Here is a 26299-nt window from a genome sequence, read left to right as displayed (position 1 = left end):
TCACTATCTGGAAGAATTCAAGAAGCCTGGCATGGAGGTAATTTCACAGCCTGCTGTGTTCTCAAACAACGGCCCGTAAACAATGATTGGCCAATTTCATTCTAATCTTCCCAATTTTGCTCTAATTAAAATCAAGCTGCAGCTTTCAACAGTTTAATTAAGGCTGATTGGGAGAGACGTGGAGGGGAGACTCAAGCTTAAAGAAGAGGAAGAGACCAGTGTTTGGGGAACCTCGCTCCGCCCCGCTGGGGCTCGGGGGCTCCGAGAGGGCTCGGAGAGCCGTGCGGAATACAAACAGACGTATTGGAACAGAGGACCGCGGGTCCGTGAGAACGGAAGGTGATTGAACAGGAGCTACGGTCTGTGTTTCCCAAGGCACAGAAACCCCAGCTCCGCCCTGCCCTCCCGACCTGCTCCCCACAGCTCCTCTGTTCAACGGTGGAAAAACGGCGGCACTGTTCACCACTCTGCGCCTCCCGTCGTCCTTGTCTTTGCTCGCAGGTGGACAGCCTGTGCTGTGCTTGTCCCCAGCACAGGTCCCAGGGCTCCCCATGATCGACTCAACTGGAAGAGAACCTCCCCAGACGGGCCGTTCCTTCCATTCGTCTACAAGTTTATTCCCTTTGCCATGAGACAGCCCTTCTGGGATTTGGGCGCATTTACTTTTTAGATGGGCCACTCTTCTTTGGGCTAAATCTTTTTAGTTCTTTTAATACAGTTTCCAGATCCCTAGACTCTTAGGTTCAACCTTTTCTGCTTGCAATCTAGTCAATATATTTCTTTTTTAAATGTATTTATTAATATGTTTATTGATGACAGAGAGAGAAAAGAAAACATTGGTCTGCTGCTTCCCATACGTGTTCTGACTGGGAATTGAACTGACAACGTAGGTATGTGCTGTCACTGAAAATAAAACCTCCCACCTTTTGGTCTACAGGACCATACCCCAATCAACTGAGCCACACCGGCCAGGGCAATATATTTCTCTTTAAAATGGCCACAGAAATTAGCCACGATTCAGCGGGTGGGTTCCGAGCCACCGGGAGCACACTGGGATATGATATCTGGAATTCATGCATCATCACCACCACCACCATCACTACCATCATAGCGTCTCCTCCCTGAGCTCCTGAGTTGCCAGGCTTGGGACGGCACGCTCTACATGTATTTTGTAATCATCACCACAATGTTACAGAGTTCAGTGTGTTAGATTGACTTCCCATTCTTGTATGTATTGGAACGCCCTTTGACACGTGACATTCCCGTAGGACTCACTGATATGGGTGGAGCTTGTTTCCCTCCCCCACGGGTGTGGGAGTTGGCTGTGTGACTTTGCTCTGGAGAAAGGAATATGAACAGAAGGGACAGGGTGGCGGTTCTGGGCCGAGACCTCGAGAGGCCCCTCAGGACTGCACTGTCTCTGCATCTGTGCACTCGCCGCGAGAGCTGCTTTCCCCAGCAGCTGCTGGGCCCTTCCCCTTCAGCCTGCGCCGCAGAATAAAACCGTTACTAGGGTAAAGACCTAAGGACCCCCTTGCAGACCTGAGTCCTGAGGCATAGCTAACCAAGCCAGCCTACAGATGCGTGAGAATAGATGATTATTGCTTTCAGCTACTGAGTTTTGGGGTTACTGTCATATGCATCATCGTGGTAGTAGTTAGCTGATACACCCCACATGCTTTAGTCCTATATTACAGCTCAGCCAGCTGAGGCTCAGATAATTTAAGTATCTTAGTCAAGGACACTTAATTAAGTAACAACAGATGGAGATAGTCGATGATCTTCCTACTATATATACGTATTTCCTTTATTAATGCACTTGAATATTGTCTTCACTTTTTTCAAAGACAGAAGTATTCTCAGCTAACAGTAATGTTATAATCAGCCCAACCTCACATTTTCTTTCAACCCCAGATTTCTCTCTTCACAGCGAAGTCAGGTTTCCTGTGTGTTTTATATGTGAAGTTGACATTTTGAACTTAAATTCAGGGCTTTGCATTTCACCCTCTGCTTGCACTCTGCCCCTTGTGGCGGAGACTGGAAGGTGCTCTTTAAGCTGCTTCTATGTCCTCCCCAGCGGCACAGACATTTTCGTGTTCCAGCTTTCTCCGCAGGAAGTGTGGCCACGTGTCGGAACCGGGGTGGCACGATAGATCTGCCAGGAAGTCCTTTGTGTCTCTTTCCTTGTCCACCAGGACCGGGGTGGACTCTGGGGTCCCCGGAGTGACTAGGAAGCATGACTCTTTGTGCTGAATGATTTCAGGAAGTAAACTCCTTTCGACCCTTCCATAAATTGCACCGGAATGTGACATGAGAAGAAAAATTGAAAGCTTTTATTAAGACTGGGGGTCTGTGTGTACCTGCTTTAGCCCCTCTGACTAACACCACCTGGGTCAGGTCAGTCTCGCACCCCAGCCTGGCAAGAGGAGCTTCACTCGGGATTTTATCGCCGGCCTAGACGGGGGTCCCTTTCAGTTACCTGACTTTTCATCACCTCGGAGGCCAAGCATCCATGCCCCCCTTTCTCCTCGGCGCAGTGACATTCCCGTATGGGGCCTCTCTTCCTGTTTGCTTAGTCTCCGTGGGAAAGGATGCGGGTCTCGAGGCCTTGACCTGTACGCCGCGGGGTCGTGGCGTGGGAGCCGTCTCTGCGGGGAAATCACCCGCCCCTGTGCGGGATTTATTTTGAACTGTCTATGTAACAATAAAATCAATGGATGGATTAACTCAGGCTCCAGTGAGGGTGAGCAGTGTGTGGGTTTTAAGTGATAAATCTGATTGGAAATTTCAGGAGAAAGAGTTTAATAGAGTAAGGCAGCCCCATCTTTCTTTCCTCTTTATCCGCTAAATCTTCTTTCATTTTCTCTTCTGCTCCTCAAGACTGCCTATGCTGTTGTTTTCTGTATGTACTCTCAGGAGAGCTGCCACAAAAAGAAAGAACATTTATCTTGAAACAAACCAAATCCGGTTGTTTTTAGTTATCACGAAAGAGTCCTATAAAGAAAGGCCCGTTTTTCTGCCCATTTGATGAGAAAACTGAGGCACAGGCACAAAATAACCTGTACAAGTCCATACGATTAGAAGTAGCGTAACGACAACTGAAGCCCACATCGTGTGAGGCCAGAGCCTGGAGTCTCGGCCACTTGCTGACTGCTTCTTGTCAGTCAATGTCGGGACATTCTATTTCTGTTGAATGGGTTTAGTCCCCATCACATCCTTGTATGTGGCCCGCGTGCTCCTGGGAGCTGGAGAGACAGAGGTGAGATCAGACGTGTTCTTTGCCTGAAAAGGCTCAAGTGAAGAGCAAAGAGACTCGGGAAAAGAAAGGAAGGCAGGGAGGGAGGGGAAAAAAAGAAAGGAGAAAGGAAGGAAATAAGATAAATAGCAGAAATATGAAAAGATTAAAGGGAAATCATAAGTAGGAATAATTCTTAAAGGACTCAAAAAAGACTTCCTAGAGAGGTGAGATATTTCAATGGGGTTGCAAGCTGAGAAGGAATCAGCCAGCAAATGGAAGGGACTTTGCAGGAAGAAGGGAGAGAATGTGGACAGACACGCGGCTCTCTGCGTCGGGGCCCATCTGGAGACCGTCCCTAGGACGGGAACAGAGGAGAGACAGGAAGAAACGGTGCGCCGTGGTCGGTGACGCAGAGTCAGTGTTCACTGGACATTTGTTAAAATGGAGAAAGGGTGAATTTGGAAGGGACTTTCATTCTAACAAAATGCATTTGGGTTTGATCGTTCGGGCACCAAGCGGCAAGACTTTCGATAGGTTGGATTGGAGGAGAGAGAGAAATCCAGATGGTAAATGATGAAGCTGGGGGAAGAGAGAAAAGACTGGATTCCGAGACAGAAGCCACGTGATGCACGTGGTGGGCGGGGCCGGGGAAGAGGGCGGAGTCCCCGCAGCCTGGAGGCTGCTCTCACCAGGGAGCACGGCCAAGGACAGGGAGACCCAGACAGGATGGTGGGCAGCTTGACAAGTGCCGTGTTGGCTCCAGTTTTACCGCAGAGACTAAGCCCAGAATCAAATCAAGTTGGAGGTAGATGCCATTCTTTCAGAAGCTGAGGAGAACGTTAGCACTTTTTCCCTGCATTTAATTTGAATGGAAAACCTGTGTTCTTTCACCATAAGCCCAGCATTTATTTCCAGCTTTCCTTGAAGCAGTTGTGAAGGAGGGTCCCCACTCTTCCCGAGGTGAGCCCGGGACCCAGCACCACCCCGGCCAGCCTCTGGGAGCAGTCCAGGACGCAGGAAGTTAGAGAAACCCGGGCAAAGGAAAAGGCCTGGGCAGAGAAGCTCCAGGATGCAGACAGCATTCTTGAGCAAGCAAGCTCCGTAGGAGCCAGAATCGGTTCAGATAGAAAAGAACTCTATGTCCAAATAAACTTCTTATTTCTTCTTTATGAAGATGAAAAAGGGGGAGTTTGGGAAGAGAGGCAGGGGCAGCTTGGTGGAGGGGAGCGTGCGAGGAGGGGGAGGGGAGGAAAGAGCCTCTGGAGGGCAGTGACCGCGTGCCCACAGGCCTGAGCAGCGGGGAGAATGATAACAGTCTCCAGATGTCGTGAAGAGGAGGCGCTGAGACTTATTCAGGAGACACAGGAGGACGCAGAGTCAGGGCCCATAAGTGGCCTTATGGGAAGACTGTGGTTCAACATCAGGAAGACCGTTACAGTGTCTGGGGCCGTCGAGTGGAAACTGGCTCCATGCACGCGCAGGCGTGGAACTGTGCAAGCCCAGCCCGTGGGCCACACCTTCTTGGGGGTTTCTAGAGTGGTCGTCTGCGTGGGGTAGGGAATAGCCCATGTTCAAGCTTCCTTCTCATTCACACATTCAAGCAGCAAGCTGGGCTCGGGCTGTCCCATCGGCCGTGGCCCTGGGCGTCCCTGCTCACCCACACGCGGTCTCTGCTGCCATGGCCTCTTGTCCCCGGGCTAACCACTAAGTCTGTGGTTCCCAGATTTAGTCTCCTGACCTTCAGGCCCCCATGTGGACCCCACCCTGCTCCGTGGTCACAGAAGACAAAAGAATGTGTTATCAGCCTCTATCGCCACACCCCTTCTGGCAAGTCCCATTGGGCCTGAGTTTCCCGCTGCCTAAGGCCAGCATTCTGGGACTCACATCACCTGCCTTTGTCTCTGCATCATCTTTATCCAACTCACCCCATAGAACATCCACAGGACCAGCTGAGCCAGAGGCTGGCTTCCTGCGCTGAAGTTTACCTCTGTTACTAGTAAACCAACCATGTGGCTGATGCCGAGGGATCATCAGGCGTCTCCATGCTTCTGTGGATCCAGGGGAACTCATTCCCCACAGAGCTTTTCTTCCTGTCCCTCCTCCGTCACCAGCACGTCCCCAGGTAAGGCCCAGACTCTCCCGGCACATAGGGAAAATGAGAATTCCCCTGGCGTGGGGCTGGTAATGAGGGCTCGGAGCAGGGCTGGTGCTGGCGACCTCATTTTCCCTCCCACCAGGGCCTCCCATCTGGCCAGCGAAGCTTCTTGCTCTGACTCATTCCGAGGTCCAGAGCTTGTTTGTTCCTGGCGGGCAGAGGGAGAAAGAAAGTGCGCTTCTGTGCTCAAGGGAGAGCCTGCCCCGGAGGCAGAATCACGTGCGGAGGGCAAGACACTGCAGGCACAGGAGCCTCTGCCAGGTTGCTGCACCGTCCCCGAGCTCTGTGCCCGCATCAGAGCCCTAACGCCCACACCCAAACCTGCACACCCTAAAACTGACTCAGGGGTCCTGCCTTAGGTCTCTGTCTCGGCTTCATCCGATCCCACCGTGTGCTGCGCACGCGGAGGGCAAGCAGGAGTGACCCAGCGGACGTGTCAACCTTGTCCCTGGAAGCAACTCCCCATTTACAAAGTGGGCCAGCCAGCGGAGGTTACTTGCAGCACCAAAGGTTTCTTCTGGCTTTGGGAAAAGCTCTCTGGAAATAGAAGTCACTTCCAAGTAGATCTTGGTGTTTGTAGATCAGTAGCTATCCGACCCTAAAGTCAGGGGCTAGAGACTGGCTTAGCACTGAATTTTTGTAAGCCGTTGCCAGGCAAAAAATAAGATACCGCTGCATTTTTGAAATGACATGAAGTGTTGCGCCAGTAGAGGATTCGATTGACAGAAATTCCGTTTACGGTGCACCCTATGGAAACACATCGGCGATGCAAAGCTGACACAGGCAGCATTTGCTGCCAGGGAGTTGCTCCAGGGAGATTTACTTGCAGCTTCCTCCCACGGAGGGTTTCCCAGAGCCCGAGAGCAGATGGAGGCTCCAGTGGAGAGGGGGGACCTTTGCACGGGATGAGCCACCCTCCAGCCCCTTGAGGCCCACCTTCGGCATCCCACCAGGGCAGGAGGGCAGAGCACAGGTGGTTACCATGGGCGGCACCATTTTCCTCAGAGCCGCAGGAATCCAGGTTCAGATTACTGACTTCATTCCATGGTAATAGTTTATGGGCTGAGTGCTGGCTCTCCCTCTCACTGGTCACATCATGTCCTCCAAATCTCAGCGTCTTCGTCTGTAATGTGTGTGTACAAAGAGCATCTCCCTTGTATACGAATAATTACATGCATCACTTAGTAAAATGTTGGGCACAGGATGAACACCCAATATGTATGAGCTGTTAGTATTTATATGATGCATATCTCATAGTAAAAAGAGAGTCGTTTGTGCTCTTTCCCTAAGTTAAACAGAAACTTTGGCCAACTTGTTTGCCCTCCCAGAACCATCCAGTTGCTTTGCCCCTCCCCTCTCTCATCCCTCAGGGACATGGAAGAGATTGGGGACAGCTTGTGTCTTGTGGTCCACGTTTCAACACTGTGTCGAGTTGATGCATTAAGATCCCTGCTCACAAAAGGCTCTTGTCTCTTGGATACAATGGCCTCGGTGCACAGTCCTTCTGAGGGTGGAGCCCCATCTGAGGCCACCCGGCCACCCCATCCTCACTGCCTGCTGTGCCTTCTCCAGTTGCTTCACTAGGTTCCGGCAAACCAGTCCGATGGACCAGCAGGCTCCAGTTGTCTTTAACTCAAGTCAGGGATGGGCTGTGAGGGTGGGAATCCAGGTCCCAACCTGCACTTCATGCCCGGCGTTATGGTAATGAATCCGTCCCGCTGGCCCCCAGGGCCCTGTGAGCACACTCCCCCATTTCCACTCCGTTGGGGGAAGACAGGTGACCGGCATGGGGCTCCTCACACGCCGCCCTTCCTGCCTCGTGGACCTCAAACCACTTCCATCCACTGGCTCAAGGGGTCTTCCTTGGGGCCCAAGTCCCCTGCGGCCTGGGCTGTGTCTCCCTCGTGGCCGTGTCCCCAGTGCCTGTGGCGTGGCCAGCTCAGGCAGACGCTCCATAAACATGCCGAGTAAATAAATGCACCATGTGCAACTCAGTGTTCCGAGCTCTTTATGGACTGAAATAACTTTCTTGTGGGAGATGTGGGAAGCCCTGAGGTGGGATAAATGTGGCAGAAGCTGAATAAAGAAAAAAAAATTGAGATTCCCTGACCCAGAAAAAGCTCTTCTCTTGAGAAGGAAGAAAGAGAAAGAGAAAGGAGAGCCCACGTGACTAGCCAGGGTCCCCGTCCGCCTGCATCTGTGTCGTGCCAGTTTCTAGGTGAGGCCCACCTCACTCCTTTCTACACGTACACGTCCCTAAGCAGCAATTCATTCATGAATAAAATTAATTATTTCTCAAAGCAAAAATTAATCCTCTTTTTCTCTGCCTGACTGACTCAATATCTCTCCACTAAATCTCATCTGAAAATAAAACCAATTTTGCCTTCTCCCCTTGGCCATCCTGCATTCTTCCTTCACTTCTTGCACATTTTTTTTCCGTTTATTCTTTGCAGACCATCTTTGAGATCCCCCTTCAAAGCCAGGGTGGATAACCCAGGTATGGCCCCAAAAGACACGGGAATGTGGGGGGTGAGTCATCTTGTCCTGCAGGAACCTGAGAATTCATTCTGAGTCGGCATCCGAGGGCCAGTCTCCCCATCAGTCCCCGAGAATGCTCTGAATGGCTTGCTCCCCACAGCCTTGGGGCTGCTGCGTCTCCATGTGCTCTCCGGTGTGCGTGCTGTCACTCCAACTCCATGGCTCAGTCCCCGGAAACCAGCAACACCCCGTTTTCTCCATCTCTCCCAGCCTGCCGCGGTGCCCAGAGCACTTTGCACAAAGAAATGCTCCATAAACACCCACGAGAGGACCAAGTGAGCATGTGCGAGACGAGGTAAGCTTCCCCTGAATTCAGCTGTTTCCGCATAAAGGATGCTGGATTTTCAGCTGGAGCAGTCGGTTTTTCAGGATCCTAAAACCCCGCTCACTGTGTCCCGACCAGGAGAATAGTTACACAGGAAAGGAACAGCCTTCCGTCCGACCTTCTGCAGACATGCAATGACTTCGACTTCACTCATTCACCCCAAACGCAGAGACATGGCATGCCCTGCGGTGAGTTCCGTGCTCTGGCAGACACCAGTGTGTAGGAGCCTTGGGACATTTTGGAGGGACAGGATATGGTGGAAATAACACAGGAGGCAGAACGAGGGACCCAGTCACATGCATCTTGACACTGACATCAGACATGAGTGGGACACTGGCGTGCCTGTGGGTTTACTGTCTACCACGCCATTCCCCAACTGTCCACCTGGCAGGTTCCCACTCACCCGCCTGGGTTTGGCCTGTACATCCCCTTTTCTCCCAGCCTTCCTGGACCTTCCTTTGCCCAGTGACCCAGCACTTCCTCCAAATGGACGTATCCGTAAGTTCCGTCAGATCGAGAATGCTGTCCTCCTTGTTCATGGTTTATGATCAGACTCTTCTGGAAGCAGAAGCACAGAGCCCACCCTCCAAAATGCTGATTGAATGGAAAGTGCTACTCCTTAGGTTCTCAAACTGTGGTTGCTTGTTTGTGCTATTTCTCCTTGCTCCAAGACAGGAGAACACGTTCCCATTCCGTGCTCTGTGCGTCATCGGAGCTCCGAGCAGGTGTGTCGCACAGGTGTGGCACTCTCCCCATCAGAGATGGGGCCAGGGTGCTGCAAAGCCGACTCAAAGGCCTGGGCCCTGTGGGACTCATCATCCCGACGGGTCTGGAAAGAAATTCCTCGGGTGAAGTTTTTATGCTGAGTCTGTCATCTAGGTGACACAGTATATGTCAGAGGGACTGTACCTTTAGCCAGCACTGAACTCCTCCTGATTAAAGCAAATTCTAAATACTTTCTCGTGTCCCCATCACCTCTGCGGACTGAGAAATCCTGCCTGTGACCGGACGTGCAGGCTCCTCGTCGCCACGTTGCCCCTCGTTTTGCTCTCCCTCTGGTTTGGCTCTCGTCCGAGCACCGTGCCTCTCTCCCCTCCCACCCTCGCAGACTCCCTCATTGTCCAGATACAAACCCAGTGAGAAGTTCAGAGGCCAACCATTTAGCCGGGTGATGGTCACTTTCCAGGAGACCTCCCCTCCTTCCCCGCCTGTCCCCCCCGCCTGCCGCTGAGTGCTGACAGCCCTCCTCTGCCCCAGGAGTTGCAATGAATGCCCAGCAAATCACTGGGATTTGCCCAGGCAGACTGAGCTTGCCCTCTATTTACATGGTCTGTGATCTCTTAATTGGCGACGGTGCCTCTCCCAGGGTTTGTGTTTACCCGAATCAGTGTTTGTTCGTCCGTGCCGTGAGAAGTGGTCGGGATGATGAATCAGCTCTGGCGCTGTGATTGCTCCACAGCTGCTCTCTGCCTCCTCACCTCTGCGGCTCCCAGGGGGCGCCCACAGGCTGGTTCCAGGCCCCCCAGCCTCGTCTGCCTTTACATTTCTCTCCCAGCTGCCGGATCTATTCTTAAGGGTTCGTGTGCCTTGGCTCTGATAATTCCTAAATTTAACCTCCCTTGATTACGATTCTGTTCCATTTGTAACATCGCCTGTCAATATTCTCGCCGCTTCCAATGCATCATGGGAGACGCTGCCTTCCAGCAAGGCCTTCGGTCCCTCCACCCTGGTCATTCCTGCTCTCCACTTGGCGTCCCAGGCACTTCGTGTAACCCACACGGCGCTTCTCAGGCTGCGACGTCACGCGGTCATCCGGGGCTGCCATGCAAGTGCGGGTCCTGAAGCCGTAGGTCTGCGGTGGGGCCCGAGGGGCTGGGAATTTTGCCCAGCTCCGGGTGAGGCCAAGGCTGCCGGGTCCCAGACCACACGTGGTGCAGTCTGGGTCAGATGCTTGCCTCTTCCTCTTTCTCGCTTCCCTCAGCTGTAAGCTCTTCCATAGCTTATTTTTCGTCCTGATGAATTTACTGCAAACAGATTTTCTTTTCCAAGGGGTATTGCACCAGTGCCTGCTGAAAACTTCTCTTAGCGTTCAATGCCCTTGTCCACCGTGTCGACTCATTCCGCCCCGCCTGCCCTCGGGGTGTTTGCAGACGCGCCGGCTAACACACTCTCCTGCCGCGACACTGCCTGCCTGCCTGCCTCTGGGTACCACTCCACCCTCTTTGTTCGACTTCTGTTCTCAAAATTCACCAATGTTGGCCAGAACATCATGGGAATATAATGTTCTTTTTTTGTCAGTGAAGATATATGTTTAATATATTTTTGTTTATTTTTCTCCCAAAAGACTTCCACTGTATTCTGAGGTCCTTCCTTTCTAAACGAACAAACAAACAAACAAACAAAATAGGCAGCTAGAAATGGAGGTGATTCTGACGAAGGTCAATAATTTGGAATTGTACCTAGTCTTACCTTCCTCCTAACCACTGTGTGATACTCATGGTTCTGTATGATTTCTAACTTTCTGTCCTAATTTTAATTTATTCTTTCCGAGTTTTAAGTGTTTCATCGTGGTGGCTTGGCTTTTTTCCAATCCCATGATTATCTTTCTATTAAAGCCTTAATACAAAAAGAAATTTTAAAAAAACCCAGACTGCTCATTACTTTGATTTGTAGCAAAGAGAGAATGGAGCATTACCGCGAGAGTGTTTCGAGAAACCATATTTACATTTGCATCAGCTCAATTTAGGTGCCTGATTAGGTTGCGTGTTATGATGAAGATGCACTTACCAGTCCAAGGGAAGTGGCGTGGTCTAGAGTAATGAGCAGCAGACTCCGAGTCAGGAGCCCCGGGTGCTATTTCTGGCTGTGACACTCTACCTCTCTGACCTTGAACAAGTAAGTCTGACTCATTGCCTTGGACCCTCATAGCCTCCATCCGCCTCATGGGACTGCCGTGAGAGGTGGATCACTGAGTGTTTAATACAGTAGGAGCTACGGAGTGAAGCAAGGAGGGGGAGCGGAGGGGGTAGCAGCTGGGATGGAAGGTAGGGTCTCTGCTCTAACAGCCCTAACCACCAGCCTCGCAAGAGGCAGGTCTGAGAAGTGGGCTGATGGCTCGCTCAGCTGGTGGCCTGCCGGGGCTTGAGGACACGCCCAGAGGTTAGTTAGTGAAACTTAAAAGCTTGCCAAACATTGGGTGAGATGATCGGGCCGTCCTGTTATTTAAGAAGGCTTAGCCAGAGGACATACTGCCTTTGTTCTCGAACAGTGCGTGCGAGGTTGTTCGCGTCATCCCCAGGACCAGGAGCTGGCAGTGACCGGCTCCTGCAGGACGTCCTAGGGAAGGCCGGCTTGGTCGGCAATCCCTGGCCGTAGGGGCAAGACCTTTGCCTGCGGTGACTCTAAAACATGCTGGAAACCATCCAGCTCCCTCTGCTAAGCCCGTAAGACCAGGAAGAGTGAGCCCAGAGGAGACCCATTCATTCTTCAGTTGAGTTCCTCTCCCAGCTGACAGACTGATTGAAGGACAAAGGTTACTATGCTTTGTAAAAGAAGAAAAAGAACCATTTTTCTCTTTCTTGTGTAAGTTGTTGAAGGTGGAGCCCTCTGCAGACACCACAAAGATAGCACCTGTGGCTCCTGTCTTGTGACCATTCTCAAGTTGGCTAAAATCAGTGGAGGACAATCTAATGGTGATGGGGAGTATTGATTAAGCACTGTTTCTAAGTGCTTTACACCAACTAGCACATTTACTTTTCACATTAATTTATTATGGGGGGGGCACTATGTTTGTCCTGATTTTACAGAAAAGGAAATTGGGGACCAATGATATTAACTAATTTGCCCAGCATTACACAGCTAGGAAGCCACAGCTCCAGGCTCAGAACCCAGGTCAGCTGGTCCAGAGCCTTCCCCCTGCAGCACACACGCCTACATGGAAATGAACTTGAAATGGAGAGAGCAGCTAATGCCGGGGGCCCGTGGTTAGAGAGGGCAGAGCTATTCTGGAATGACCAGCCATGTCCTCACAGCGGGGACACACGCTGATATCCGAACAAGGATACATGGGAATCGGAGCTCACTATTAGCACCTCGCTGGGACCTTGTTCTGATCTGTTCGCACAGCTGGCGGGGAGGGAGGGTCCCGCTCCCGGTGCGAGAGGGCTTCCTGGGATTCCGCGGCCAACATCCCCGTGCACTGGGAAGTCTTCCTCTCCCCCATCACAGTTCACCTCCTTTCTTCTGTGGAGCACACGTAGACGATGCCCCTTGTTTCCTAAGGGCCAAAGCTCTCTCAAAGAATTGAGTGGAAGACTAATTCTGCTTGAGAGTGCATATGCACCACAGAACCTGTCTGATACTCTCTGCAAGCTTTCTCTCTCTCTACCCTTCTGCATGAAATGGTCTTCTGGTCGTTGGGGTGACCCTTCATGTGTATCTCACCAGTTTTTTGTGACCCACTTTTGTCCAAGGAAGCAAGTTCTTGAATCTGCTGGAGCAAGTTGCCATGAGAGACCGAAGGGGAAAGGACGAGAGTGAATTCCCACAGGGATAATATAGGCCCCTATAACAAGTGTCCACGGGTCGACCGCTTCGCTTAATAACCAGAGGCAAAACTCCCAGAATGCTCCTGGAGCAGCCATGTGTGACCATTCTTTCATCCCCCACCAAAGGGTCACAAATCAGAATGCGGCGTGCCTGTCGGAATGACTGGTTACTGTTTCCCCAAGTACAGGTTCATGTGCAAGCACTGACCCCAGAGAAGCAGCATGGCACAGTGTGAGAGCTTGTCACATTAAATCATCGGAAAACCGTTACCGACTGATAGAAAGGTTGATCGTGCAGAAGTGATTACACCGTCTCCTCCCCACCGGCCTGCCCAGATATGCCACCGGGCCCTCCGTGGCTGCCAGGCAATGGGCGGCGGGGGCGGAGGGCTCGACGAGAAGAAAACTCTATCAAAGAGGGAAATCGATGGTTGAGTCCCTCTAGTTCCTATAGGCCTTTGAAGCGGATGGTGGGTGGGATTCCCAGCCTGACATTTCAATTCCAATACACTTTTTGAAAATATATTTTCGGTGATAACGGTGCTTCTGAAAGATTTGGGGAAAACTGAAAAATTTAAGGTAAATTAAATCTTATTTTCTTGGAGTGGGGCAATTTGCTGCTTAAACACCTTCAAGGGTAGATTTTCTCTCTCTTGAAGGGATGGAAATATAAATTCTGTGAAAAGGGGAAGCATCGGCCTGAATTTTCCTTATAGAAATTTTGTTTGCGGGGGGCACATGTAGTTTCTCAGAGATTTGATGAAAGTCAGGTTAAGCCACTCCCAGCCTCGGGGGCCCTGTGTGAATTCCCACTGTAACCTTTGGAGGGCGGTGGGGACCAGAGCCCTCCCAAGCCCCTCCCAAGACCAGACCGGACCTGAGCACTGGATCTAGGTGAGCTGGGCGGGTACTCCTTGGGGTTTGGTTTCCGTGGACCTCCACACCCATGAAGTGCCAGCACCTCAAATTCCTGATCAGGTCCCTTCATCTGCAGGTGCCTGTGCGAAGCACCCGCCAGGACGTAGGTCTCCGTAAATGGCAGCTCTCAGCACGTGGGAATCTTCCAGTGCTGAATACCGTAAAACCTTATTCCTGAGACCCCATACTAACCCAAACAGATGCCATGGTAATTGCAGAAGTTTAAAAAGAAAACCTCTCAGAAATAGAAAAATGTCTAAATATATTTTAAGAACCCAGATTCTGGAGTCCGACTATTATAATGGGAACTACTCCTGGCTCACCATTTACTGGCCGTGTGTCCTGTGGCAAGCCCCCTAACTTCTCTGGACCTTGATTTCCTCGTTGGTGAAAAGGGAGGAGAATCGTTTCTCCAACACGGAGTTGCTGGAAGGATTCAATGAGTAAACATACATGAAGTGCTGGATCTAGCAAGCGGTCCAACACGTGAGTACGTTCCCACGGCGGGCCGTGCGAGTGCCACGTAGTTATGCAATGACAGCAACCGAGTCTAGATGCTAAAAGAATCGTTAGTTTTCTGGCTTTCTTTCTCCTTGTGCTTTCTTCATATTTTCCTCTCATTGTTTGCATTAGGAGCCCATTCGGACTTGGACCATAAATGTCCTTGACAAGGAGAAAAATTCAGCAAAGCTCCCAGGATTGTTTGAAGACTAGGGGTGCAGCGAGGAGGCACCCGCAGGCGTGATGAAGAGAGAGGGCCAGTGAGCGGGGGGATGGGACGGACTGGGCATTGGAATTCAGGGATGCACTCAAGGGAGCCCCAAGGTGCGGATTTAAAAGTGACTCCTGCTTTGGGAGTGCTGGCCCAGCACTGGGAACTATTTGTCCCTCGTCACATGGACCAGGCAGGCCCCATGCTTGACTTTGGGCTAGCTCAGATGCTGCTGTGGACGGCCAGGGCCTTACAGCTCACGTCCCTGAGCAAGGCCAGTCCAGGTGAGGGTGCTGACAAGGGTGATGGCCACCTCGTCCCTGACCCCGCAGAGCTCCCCAGACCTGCGGAGCAGGAAGCAGAGTGCTCCTGCCTTCATTTGCATGTCCGGGTAATTACAAGTCATAAAAGTATCTAACCCATTAGTTAAAACCCGGCCCCAGCATTTGACTCCCACCCCCTGCCGCCCCACTGGCTACACGCTGACTCGATGCCGCCTCATTTGTCCTCAATTTATAAGCAGCACGGCCTATAAATAGAAACCCTTTTGCTAAGTTCCCCAGGAGGCATCAGCAGGTCTCCCAGCCTGTGTGTTTTCTTCTTTTTTTAAACACCAACATGGCAGGCTGCTTTCTCCTGCCCGCCGCCTGCTCCTCCGGCCCTCAAGGCCAGTCCAGCCTGCGGGCCTGCCCGCTGATCCAGTGCCCACCCCACCCTCTCTGCCCCTGGTGGGGCCTGCCCGGGCGGGATGTCCCCACTCACCTGTAGATCCGGTACCTGGTGGTGAACCCCTGGCGGTACCGCTCCACGAAGTCAGTGTACTCCTGCGCGCGGTGGAAGGGGCCCCGGTCTGTGAGCAGCCAGTCCAGGGACGGCTGGCCGGCCGCGGGCGCATGCTGCTCCGGGACCACGGCGGCAGCCGTGGCCGAGACAGCCAGCACCCAGCCGGGCAGGCCCAGTGCCAGCAGGGTTGCCCACGGGGCCACCGCCGGCCGGAGCCCTCTAAGCTGAGTGCCGCACTGCCACCTCATGCTTCTCCCGGGCAGTTGGTGTCTTCATTCTCTCGCCACACTCTCCCCCTCGGTGCGGCTCCTCCGGGGCCCCTGCAACCAGAAAAGCACACACAGAGATGTCAGGTCTTGCCCCCACGGACGGGCCTGGGAGCATCGGACGCCACTGGGCAGGACCCACGCTAGGGACCCTTCAGCCTAGGGACACAGCTTCGTTCTGGGCACTGAGCGTTCACCTCTTAAAACGACCTGCAGGGCACGCCACTGCCGTCCTTCTACGGAGAAGGGGAGGTGTCAAGAGGTTTGGAGGAAAGTTGCTTAAATTCCAGTAGCTTCTAAGTGAAGGAAGCAGAATTTGGAGCTTAGGTGGTCTGGCTCTTAACTGCTGTTGTGTTTTGCCTCCATGTTTCTCATGTTGACCCAACACCGTCCACTTCCGTCTCCCCCTCTCAAAAGTGTTCATGGTCTTGCAGCCTCACAGGCAGTGTGCTGCCTCTCGAAGCTAGGCCTGAGGCCAAGAGCAGCCCCATTTTCCAGGTGGCGAATTGTGGGGGAGGGGGAGAAGTAGTGAGGTCCCATGGCTGCTATGAAACTGGGTGAACTTGGGCAAATCACCCCCCTTCTGTGGACTCAGTTTTCTCTTATTGAAAATAAAGAGGCTTTTTGGACAGCTGAGCCCTTCCTCTACAGCAGGTGTTGCAGGGTGGGGTAGGACAGGCAATCACATGGTCCCATCGCCATCAGCAGAGGGCCGGTCATGCACGCAAGGACACCTGCCCTGTTCTCTCTCGCCTCACAGGGCAACATGAAAGCTCCCCAAGGGCAGGGCTGTGTCCCTTCCTGGCTGCTGCGCCTGCACAGAGGCCTTCAGAGAGCCTTCCTGAAGGGACGAATGAGTTCACGCCCTGTCCCCTCTGAGTGGAAGGGCAGGTACCAGGAGAGAAGGCCTCGGCCATCCAAACTCTTGGCTCCCTTGCGACTCATCACAAGCCTTGGCTTTCCAGGGGCTGCACTCCGTCTAAGGGTAGCTGTAACCTGTGTGGACCTCTGGGCCGATGCAGGGGACCAATCTGCAACCACGTTGCTTTCTTCAGTTACTTTCATTTCTAGCCCGTGCTATCGGAGCCTTGCCCACCAGCTCCACTTCAGCATGTGCCAGAAGGACTTCCAGCCTCCCAGCCCTTCTAATTTGTGGCTTTAAGGACTTTCTCTGGCCGCCAAAACCCAGAGATAAGCTCTCTGGGAATGAAGCAACAGGTGGGAATTCCCTGGCACTTCCAAAGTCCTGCAAGGATGGGCAAAGTGGTTTCAGCACTTGGTTCGCATCCCCTTCCAGAGTCCCTTGGTGCACTCTGGGATGGCCCTGGTTCAACAAAACCACCAGACATCCCTTGGACCAGTGAGAGCCCCGAAGGGACTGCCCAAATATCAGTCCCGGATACCCCCAGCCAAAAGGTTGGCCCGAGTCGGAGAGCTCCGAAACTCAGCCTCTGTACAGGACACTCTCAAAAGAGCAGTGGTCCCTGCTCGTAATGATGGAGGGGCAGAAACACGAGTGTCTGCGCATCCAGCGTCACTCTCCCGCTCCAGCTAGGAGAGAGGGAGCACTTCCATGTGCTGGGCGAGTCTTAGAAGCTGCCCCAGGTACCTCTCCCAGGAAGAGAGTTCCCTCGGCCTTGTTAGTGAAGGTTTACATTTCAATGGGACTTGCAGGAGGTGAGCTGGGTGGGGGCAGAGGGAGAATATGAGCCTAGAGCGGGCCCCACGTCCAGCCCGAGCCCAAGCTCGCCGTGCTGCCTGCGGAGCTGAAGCAGGCAGCTGGCAGCAGGCAGCAGGCAGACCAGCGCTTAATGGGCTGGGCGAGAGAGGGGCCGAAAGAACAGTGAGGCGATGCCTGCCCTACAGGATCTTCAAAGACATGGTAACATTCCAACAGTTCAAATAGGTGGCACGACACACAGACCGAATGGGCAGATCAGTGACACAGAGCAGATCACTCAAAACCAGGGCTTATGGTACAGGAGAACTTAATATATATTTTAAAAAGCACCACCGACTAATTGGGTGTGGGATGGAATGTTTTATACATCGCATTTGGAAAATTAGTTCTAGATGGATTAAAACGTTAAATGTAAAAAGTGAAATCAGAGAAGGAAGAAAAATCCCCAAGCGTTTTATGCCAGGCATGCACTCCTTTGAAATCGGGCGGAGAGTGACGTCCAGGGAAAGGGGGACTCGGCCGTGCACGTGGGGGCGGGCGTTCCTACTCGGATGTGATCCGCCGAGGATGCCCCACACGTGTCTCATTGCATCACTCGCCCAGCCACTTACTGCGGAACGGTAACTAGGGCTCCGGAGTGCCGGGCAGGGTGCTAAGCACTGATAGTTCAGAGGCAAGGGCTCGGTGCTTTATCTGAAACTCCACCACTAGGGATTAATTCGTCCTGTAAAATACCATTTGTAAAGGCATCGGAAGGAGGTGTGAATGTCTATTTTGGAGGCCGGGGCTCCCTGACCCAGCAGTCAGGTAGATGTGCCCCGACGGGTGGGGAGTCTTGACACAGTAAAAGGCAGGATTCCAAACTGGCCCCAAGTTCCCAGCATCCTTCAGTGCACGCCCTCTAGCACCCCCGCCCCTTGAGTATGGACAGGACCTGCAGATAAGACGGCACACCACTCCCATGATCAGGTCACTAATCGGTTGACCATCAAACAGGGAAGTTCCCTTGGGTGGGCCTGGCCTAATCAGGTGAGCCTTGAAATCTGGTGACATTTCAGACTGACAAGCCTCTGCTGGCCTGGAAGAAAGCAAACAGCCATGCTGAGAGCAGCCTGTGGGGGCCACACGACAAGGGGTCGTAGGTGGCCTCCTGGAGCCGAGAGCAATTCCCAGTCAATAGCTAGTAAGAAAATGAGAATGTTGGTTACATGACCTCAAGAAAATGGACTCTGCCAACAGCCCTGTGAGTCTGGACGATCCCCCTGAGCACCCGATGAGAACTGTTTCCTTGGCTGATGCTTTGATATAAGCCTGGTGGGGCCCTGAGCAGATGACCCTGCATGCCCGTTCCTGGGCCTGACCCACAGAGACTTCAAGATAGTAAATTTGTTGTTTATTGTTTTATGCCATGAAGTTGGTGGTGATTTGTTCACAGCAATAGAGAAATAAGACAGACATGTAAAAGACGACACTACCTACCCCCCTACGCCCTCCCGCCCCCCACTTTTGCACAAGGCCTGGCCTGGCGAGGGTCCTTGCTACTCCCTGAAGACTAGACGTTGTTCTCGGCGTGAGAAGATGCGAGCGGGGCGGGTTCTTGAGCAGAGTGCTGCCCATCCTCTCCCCGGGATCCGCCCGCTTCCGCGCACTACCTGTCTAGATTATGGGTCCCTCTAGACCGGGGCCAGGTGGCTGTTTTGTAATTCCAGCACTCTCACGTAGCTGGCCCTCAAAAATAGGTGAAGCATCGATTGCATGCATTTCCCCCGGGGGTCCCTGTGAGCCAGCGATGGCACTGGGCCTTGGCGCGGCCGCTGAGCCTCTCGGTGCCCCAGTGCACCGGTGCGGAGGCTGGTAGGGACAGGTCTCGGGAAGAGCGGGTGCTCTTTGAAAGAAGAGCTATAGTGAGTCCACGCGGGCCTCCGGTCCTTCTCTGTTTGTGATGAGACTTCCGCAGAGCTCACGCTGGGCTGGCACCTGCCCGGTTACCGGAGTGGGAGCGTCAGCTCTAGAATCAGACGGTGTTGGTTGCTGGGCGGAGTCTGCTGGGCGCAGCAAGAGCTCCTGGACTCGGCACTGCCCCGCCTCTGGTGAACCCTGCCTGCCTGGCTGCACGTGCTTTCCGTCCCGCTGGTTTCCTCCGGATCTCAAGGCGTTTTGACTGAAAAAGGTCTCTTTTTAAGAAAGAGAAGTTTTCCTGGCTGGTGTAGCTCAGTGGATTGAGCTCGGGCTGCGAAACAGACATCGCAGGTTCGATTCCCAGTCAGGGCACATGCCTGGGTTGCAGGCCATGGCCCCCAGCAACTGCACATTGATGTTTCTCTCTCTCTCTCTTTCTCCCTCCCTTCCCTCTCTAAAAATAAATAAATAAAATCTTTTAAAAAAGAGAAGTTTTAAACAGATTTCAAAACTTTCTTTAGAAAGAAAGCCCTAGAAGATACTCCTTGACTTGAAAGAGAAAAGACAAAATAGTTGACGCGTTGACAGTTGTATAAAAAATCAGGCTCCATAAGGGAGCAGCTTTTGGCCGTTTTCTGCTTATGTTCCTCCACAAAGGGCATCACTGGGAAGTTTTATTAGCAGCCTGTCGAGCAGTTTCTAGCTGTCTCAGTTCTCAGGACGGTGGATGGCATCACCGGTATTCAGCAGGTTAGATAATTAGCCCGTTCCCCGTGGCGCGTCCTCGTGTCCTTCCGACCTGAAGCTGACTGTGTGAGGGATCCCCTGTGGCACCTGTCAGTAGATTAAAGTCCTGGCGAGGGCAGCCCTTTGGTGGAAAATTATAAATTTACTTGTGACAGCCCAGTAATTTCACTCCCTTAGACCATAGTGAAGGCAGAGTTTTACAGGGGCCCGAATAGTAAATTAGCTTTGGACCAAAGGTCCAAGTGAAGGAAGTCCCGAGTTTTCCTTCGTGGGTACATTAGCACAAGTCTGTTCGTGAATCAGACGTGTCACGGTTTTGTCGGCAGGGAAAATCAGGTGTGGGTGGAGTCACTTGAGAAGTGGCCCGTGCAGTCTTCCGAATGGGCAAGCTTGGAAGAATCCCGTCCCCGCCACTCAGAGCCGATCACCCCACTGAGGCCACTGGGGACCCCTGTGTCCTCCTGGTGACCCCCAACTCCGAGACAGAGCAGCTAGAATTCTGGACATCCGCCGCTCGTGTACTACATCTTAGCAAGTGAGATAGCAACTCCCCGCTTTGAAATTCCCCGCAGAGGAGGAGTTACATGTCAGAAGGGTTAAGGATATGGTGGCTAAGCAATGGTCAGAGGCCAGAAAAAAGGCAGAAATAGCTGTGAAATCAGGATTGGAAAAAACAAAATGGTTAATCTTGCTAACGCTTCTCATCGATAAACGCCAGTGTAAATCATTTAATATTCGTGTGGAACTTCTGCTTATGAAGCGCGGATAATAAAATCACACTCCGTCCTCGCCTCCCCGACTCTCTGCTCCCCCTTTAATGGATGGGAACACCGAGGCCGGCGACACGAGGCCACCTGTGCCAGTGGCAGACCCGGGTCTACAGACTCTGGATCCAGGAGTGTTTAATGCTCCGTGCTGCACCATCGACGGGATTTGCAGCCATACGGCTGAGAGGGCTTTGCCACTGACCAGTTGGTGCTCTTGGGAGCAAGTCACGTCCCTCTGGGGGTCCCCCTTTGGTCGTCAGTAAACTGACTTACAGGGTAAGACGAGCCCCTGCCCCTGCCCAGTGCTGAAATCCCATCATTCTGTGCGGACGGAAGGGTGGCAGAGAGAAGGGCAGAGGCTGTGAGCTTCTGTTTGCAGCGGGGAGCTCTGGGTCTCAGGAAGGGAAGGAGGCCTGAGAGAAGAGGGGTGCGGAGCAGAGCCCCTGGCCCGTTGGAGCGGTGACATTTAACAAAGTGATTAGGCAGTGACATTAAATAAGCGTTCAAGCCGTCTGAGTGGTTAATTGGCCAACTCTGCTGAAGACATGTTTTCCTCAATACGTCTGAGGGTGTCCGCGGTGCAGACTCGGAGAAAGTGTTGTTTGTTCTGTGAAGCACGACACCTTGGCTCGGAACCTCTGGTTCTGAGCAGAAAAAGAGGGTGGCCAGGAGATGTGGCGGGACTTTGTGGGGTGGGGGCTCCTAGAGGGCGGGGGTGGAGGTGGCTGCTGTTCCATCAGTGACTGTTACTGTCCCCTCTGGTCGGGATGACCTGCCAGCCTCAGCCGAGCTGAAACATAGTGTTTTCGCTCCAGTAATGCGCCCACAGTCCCCCAGGTGAGCCCAGGCTGCCACTGTCCTCCTCTCCTGGCTGTGGGACACTTGGAACTGGCATGGAACTGGCGTTGCCCCGCTGCTAGTCGGGGAACGAGCTAAAATAGGTGAGACACCGGATACCTTCCCTGCATGGGATCGGGTTAACCAATATATTCGAGCAAAGGTAAAAGCTAATCCTAACTGCTCTTTACTAAATGGTCTCACTTCACCTGAGACCTTTGAGAGGAGACACTGGAAGAGGGAAAAGGAGCTGCTGGAGGCCCCTCCTTGAGGACGCAGAGATGAAACTCGAATATTCCAAGTCCAAGGCTTAGGCTTCCTTCCCCTCCTCCCCACTCGCCTCCGTCCGTCAGTCAGTCGGCTACTGAGTGACCTGTGTGCACAGGACTGTGCCAGGTGACCGGGTACGTCTGGTGATGGAGACAGCCCCGGCACTGGCCTCACGAAGCAGGAACTAAACCCAGGACTGCAGGGGCTCCTGTGATGAGCTTAAAGGAGCGATGATATCCTCTCTCTCTCCCCCCACCCCATTTTTCTTTCTCTCTCACACACACAGAGCTTCAGTGACATTAGACATTGTAGGCACCATCCCCTCAGAGCCCCAAATTTATAGGTCTCTGACGTGTGATAACTAGCCCTTCCTGTATCAAGGGCAGATTCATCTGTCAGTGGTGGAGGCTTCAGCCTTGCCAGCTGGTGTCCTTGGCAATTTCCTCGGAGGACAAACTAACCACCAGGCTTGCCCAGAGCCTTGCGTGATCAAGTTCAGGTCACAGGGCACAGGCCAGGGAGGCCCCTGTGCCCCCAGGTGTCCACTGAGCTCAGGGGGGTCCCAGGGAAGAGAAAGACGGCACTGCCCATCCAATGGAACTTCCCCCCGAAAAGCGGCACATCCCAAAGCCCTCGATGCCTCAACTCTGTGCAGATTGACCATTCCCAGACGGTGACCCATGACACTCCTTCTGGAAGACGCCCCAGCCGCTCTGTGGCCCTGACAGCAAAGCAGCCTGCCTCCCCCTGCCAAGCGCTCAGACGGCCCCTGCCATCAGCTGCCCCGCAGTGGAGGGCTTGTGGGCACAGACCACTGAGCCAGAATGCCTGGCTGCTCTCGTTGGCGCCCCCCCTACTCTGTTGCCTTGGATTCCTCATTGGCTTCACAGCTACCATCCTCTTCATCACCAGTCGTGTTCAGCTAGCCGTTAGCCTGGGCCCGACACTGGTCTAAAAACGCCATGCGCTGATGCATTTCATTCTCGAAACACGTCCATGAAATCGATGCTGTGAAACTTCCATTTCACAGAGGAGAAACTCGGGAACAGAGAAGCCAGTGAGGTCCTCCCAGGGAATCCACAGCGCAGCCCCGATGATCTGTAACCCTGAGACCCACAGACTTCCTCGGGACTCACAGGAGGTGACCCTAGATTCTGGTGGGTGACTTGCTTTTAAAAAACGGCTGTGGATTGAGGAAAGGTCTGGACTCTTAGGAGGACAAAGTAGGACTCGCCTTCAGTCACGTTCCTGGCTCGGACAGGGCCAGCTACACGTCTGCCCTCGGGGAAGCCATGTGGCTTCTGCTTAGATGGACGGTCAGCACGGCCTTACGAGAAGGCAGTTATATTTTGCTGCACTGTCTAAAAACCACAAGGTCAAGAGTGTTCCCCCAAACCCGGGCACTGGTGCACAACCCACAAATGCCAGTTCCCTGTGTGCCCCTGAGTCACAGCGCTTCCCCCTCAGACCCCCAAACTGAGCAGAACCTGTGCCCAAGTCCCCCACCCCTTCCCTTCTGCCTGATCTCAGCAGTGCCCACCCAAGGTGAGCGCCCGCGCCCGTGCTGGCTCCTGCACCTGCGCCCAGCTCCCCCACCTCCTGTCGTAGGCAGATGGACCTCCCATCCCAGACTCGCCTGCCCCTCTATCTGGTACTGAATAGCACTGCCGCCTCTTTCTTTGGCCATTGGATTGGTCCTCCTGTTACCAAGATCATCTGAATTCTGCCAATTGGCCCCTGGCTCTGGGGATGCTCAGCCACCACTCTCCTAGGGTCCACCCGCTGATACTGGCTTAGCCAGTCCCCCCAACCCCTGGCAGACAGCTGGCTCCACCCTCCAGAGAGGAAACCTCTGTTCTGCCTCCTTCCTACCAGCCTGGCTCCATCCCTGAAGCCCCAGCTGGCTTCCCAGCAGAGCGAGCCCCTGCACACACAGGATAGCTGAAGCATTTCTGGCAGGCCTGGGAAGCCAACATAAACCTACCCCCGTCACACAGAGATTGCTCATCGCTGCGCAGGCTGCGGAGCTGGGGGAGGCTGACAGCTAACTCCATCCTGACCCGCGGCCGGCGGTGCGCTTCCTGCCCCTGGCTGTCCGCCAGGGCTGTCGCCGAGTCTGAACTTTTAGCCCCAGCTCTGCCCCGTGCGAGCCTCGGCACGGACAGGAATGTAAAATGACAATGCCCTGCACCGGGCCCGACAGCGCGGGGCTGCTGAGACGGTACAGAGGCAGCTGTGACCAGCAAACACATTGTTTCCGGGATTGTGTTTGTAAATATATGAGCTGCCTGACAGCTTGCGGAATTAAATATAGATGCTACATCACAAGCCCTCGCTCAAATAAACTATATGCCGCTCGGTGAATGTCAATAAGAACACTGAGAAAGAAGCATTACCCCTTTCCGGAGTGGAGTCCAAAAAACTCAGCCCTGAGTGGTTTTTTGTTGTTGTTGTTTATTTTTTAAGTGGTTTGCTTGCTTGTTTGTTTGATGACAGTGAGTCCCCCCCACCTCCCCAGGCCTTTGCTAGGTACTGGCGGGCAGCGTGGGGTGGGGGTCGTGTGAGGAGACAGGGTGGGAACAGTCAGGTTGCTGCATCGGTGTGATGGCTGCTATGGTGGCAGGAGCCAGCGTGGAGGTCACCAGGTAGATGAGGAGGTCACCGTCAACCTCAGGGCACCAGTTCTAAAAGCAGGGTCCATGGCTCACTGGGGGTGGTTTGGAAAGACCTTCAGATGGAGGGCAAACACCCATCGCTCTGAATCCTCCCTTCAGCATTTGAGCCTCGTGACTCACCTTGCCTTGTGCTGATTTCTACAGGCCACTTGCATGGGGGCAGGTTGCCTGGAGTCGGTAACCCTGCAAGCAGTCAGCCCCTGGGCCAGCTTCCCGGGCACCTTCTGTCTTCGGTGGCGAAGGCTCGTGTGCCCGGTGATGATGCCAGGCCCGCACGGCCCTGCCCCGGCCACCCGCCGGAACCCACCCCCCTCTGGGAGATGGCACGACACGAAGGCGCTGTGAATTCTGGGCAGCCTTGGCGCTGTCTCGGGGAGTTAAGGTTGTGCTTGTGCCGATCATTCGGAATTTATTCCACTGCCGTGTTTCTGTCCGCTTTATTTATTTGTTTGTGGTGTCTCCTCTCCGATCCCTTTTTGTCTCCCTTTGTCCGTTTCTTTCTTTTTTATTTTATTGTGTTTTTTTATTTGTACCCCATAAACCCTCTTCCACCTCCCCCTACCACCCTCCACCCACCCCCCGCCCCGCCTCAATCACCATACTGTTGTTGGTGTCCACAAATTCTTTCTTTCTTTTTTTCTTTTTGGCTCGATCCCTCCACCTCCCCTCTCTCCTCACCTCCAAGAGCTGTCAGCCTGCTCTCTCCAATTCTTCAACACCAGCTTTTCTCTGCGCTAAATCTGTAGGCTCAGGTGGGCTGCAGGGGTTTGGGCACTGTTTGGTGGTCCTCATGCAGAAAGGTCTAAGAGCCCCCCATGGAAAAACTAGAGTAATTCTCGAAACATCTGAATTCAGACTCCATTCTTGCTCACGCCGGCTGCCCACCTGAACTACTTCTGACACAGTAAACCCTTTGTGAGAGACGTGGCCCTAAACTCCCTCCCCCCCCTCCTTTCAGGGAGGTTAATAAATATCTACTCGTTCAGCCAATTTATGTTTATTAGACAAAGAGAGTCCATTTGGCTAAAATGCAAAATGTAAAAAAAAAAACAGTGGGAGAAAATGCTAGAAGGTCGTGTCTGGATTTCTTTGACAGTGCAAATCCTTGTTATAATTCCCTTACGGCAGTCCTTGTTGGGAAGGCTCTTTGCCGGCCAGGATTTGCATACGTCTACAACTCCGTGAAAACCGAGGCTCGAAGCAGCGATTTCCAAATCAAAACTAAGGTTCAATCCAAATCTTTGGAAAAGTAGTATAAAGTAACTCTGTTGAGAATGCTTGAAATTAATCAAGTATTCCATTCCTCAAACAGGGGAAGAGAGTATATGGTTAGGACAGAGCCAACCGTGCACTCCAGTGGGTGTCAGCTGGCTCACGTGTGTGTGCGTGTGTATGTTCATGTGATTCTCCCCAGGAGACCTCTGTCAGTTTCTAGAGAAGTTTTTGATGGTGGCAGTTTGGAGAGGGGTGCTGTTTCTAGTGTTCAGGCCAGGCAGCTGTTAAACATCCTACCGTACACTGGGCAGCTCCTTGCAACAAATGGTTCTCTGTCCCCAAATGTCAGTCATGCTGACTAATGCCAACAAGTTCTAATGAGCCCGGGCTCCTCAGATGCCCCTGAATCATGGATGACCAAGCCTTTAGGACAGTCTTTTGCAGGCAAGTCTTTTGCAGGCATACCTAGTTTGCCAACACGTCATGGTGTCAAAGACCAGAATGACTCATCTCCACAGTCTCTCTGTCTAGGACTCTTGTTTCATGCTTAATTGGTCTTTGATAACAATAACATCAAAAAAAAAAAGAAAAACAGTAAGAAGTCCTATTTATTAAGTGCTTATTTTCTACTGGGCACTGCCTTTCGACAAAATAGGTATTATTAATCCATGAGCAATTAATATAAAGAAAATGAGATTCAAAGAGAATCAAGAAGCTTGTACAACT

At 52.8% G+C, this 26299-nt stretch overlaps 1 protein-coding gene across 1 annotated transcript in view; it reads right to left on the bottom strand.

Annotated features, from left to right (window-relative positions):
• BRINP2 (BMP/retinoic acid inducible neural specific 2) overlaps window positions 1-26299 on the bottom strand; it is a 92633-nt gene that overhangs the window by 31604 nt on the left and 34730 nt on the right. The window contains exon 2 of the mRNA XM_045838352.1: window positions 15196-15536. Coding sequence (XP_045694308.1) covers window positions 15196-15464 — 269 coding nt within the window. The 5' untranslated portion in view covers window positions 15465-15536. The remainder of the gene's footprint in view (window positions 1-15195; window positions 15537-26299) is intronic.

Source organism: Phyllostomus hastatus, unplaced genomic scaffold (assembly GCF_019186645.2).
Source record: "Phyllostomus hastatus isolate PE091 unplaced genomic scaffold, TTU_PhHast_1.1 phas_contig_283, whole genome shotgun sequence".
Taxonomy (NCBI): Eukaryota; Metazoa; Chordata; class Mammalia; order Chiroptera; family Phyllostomidae; genus Phyllostomus; species Phyllostomus hastatus.
The sequence above is the reverse complement of the archived record's forward strand: the minus strand, read 5'-3'. Positions and strand labels throughout refer to the sequence as shown.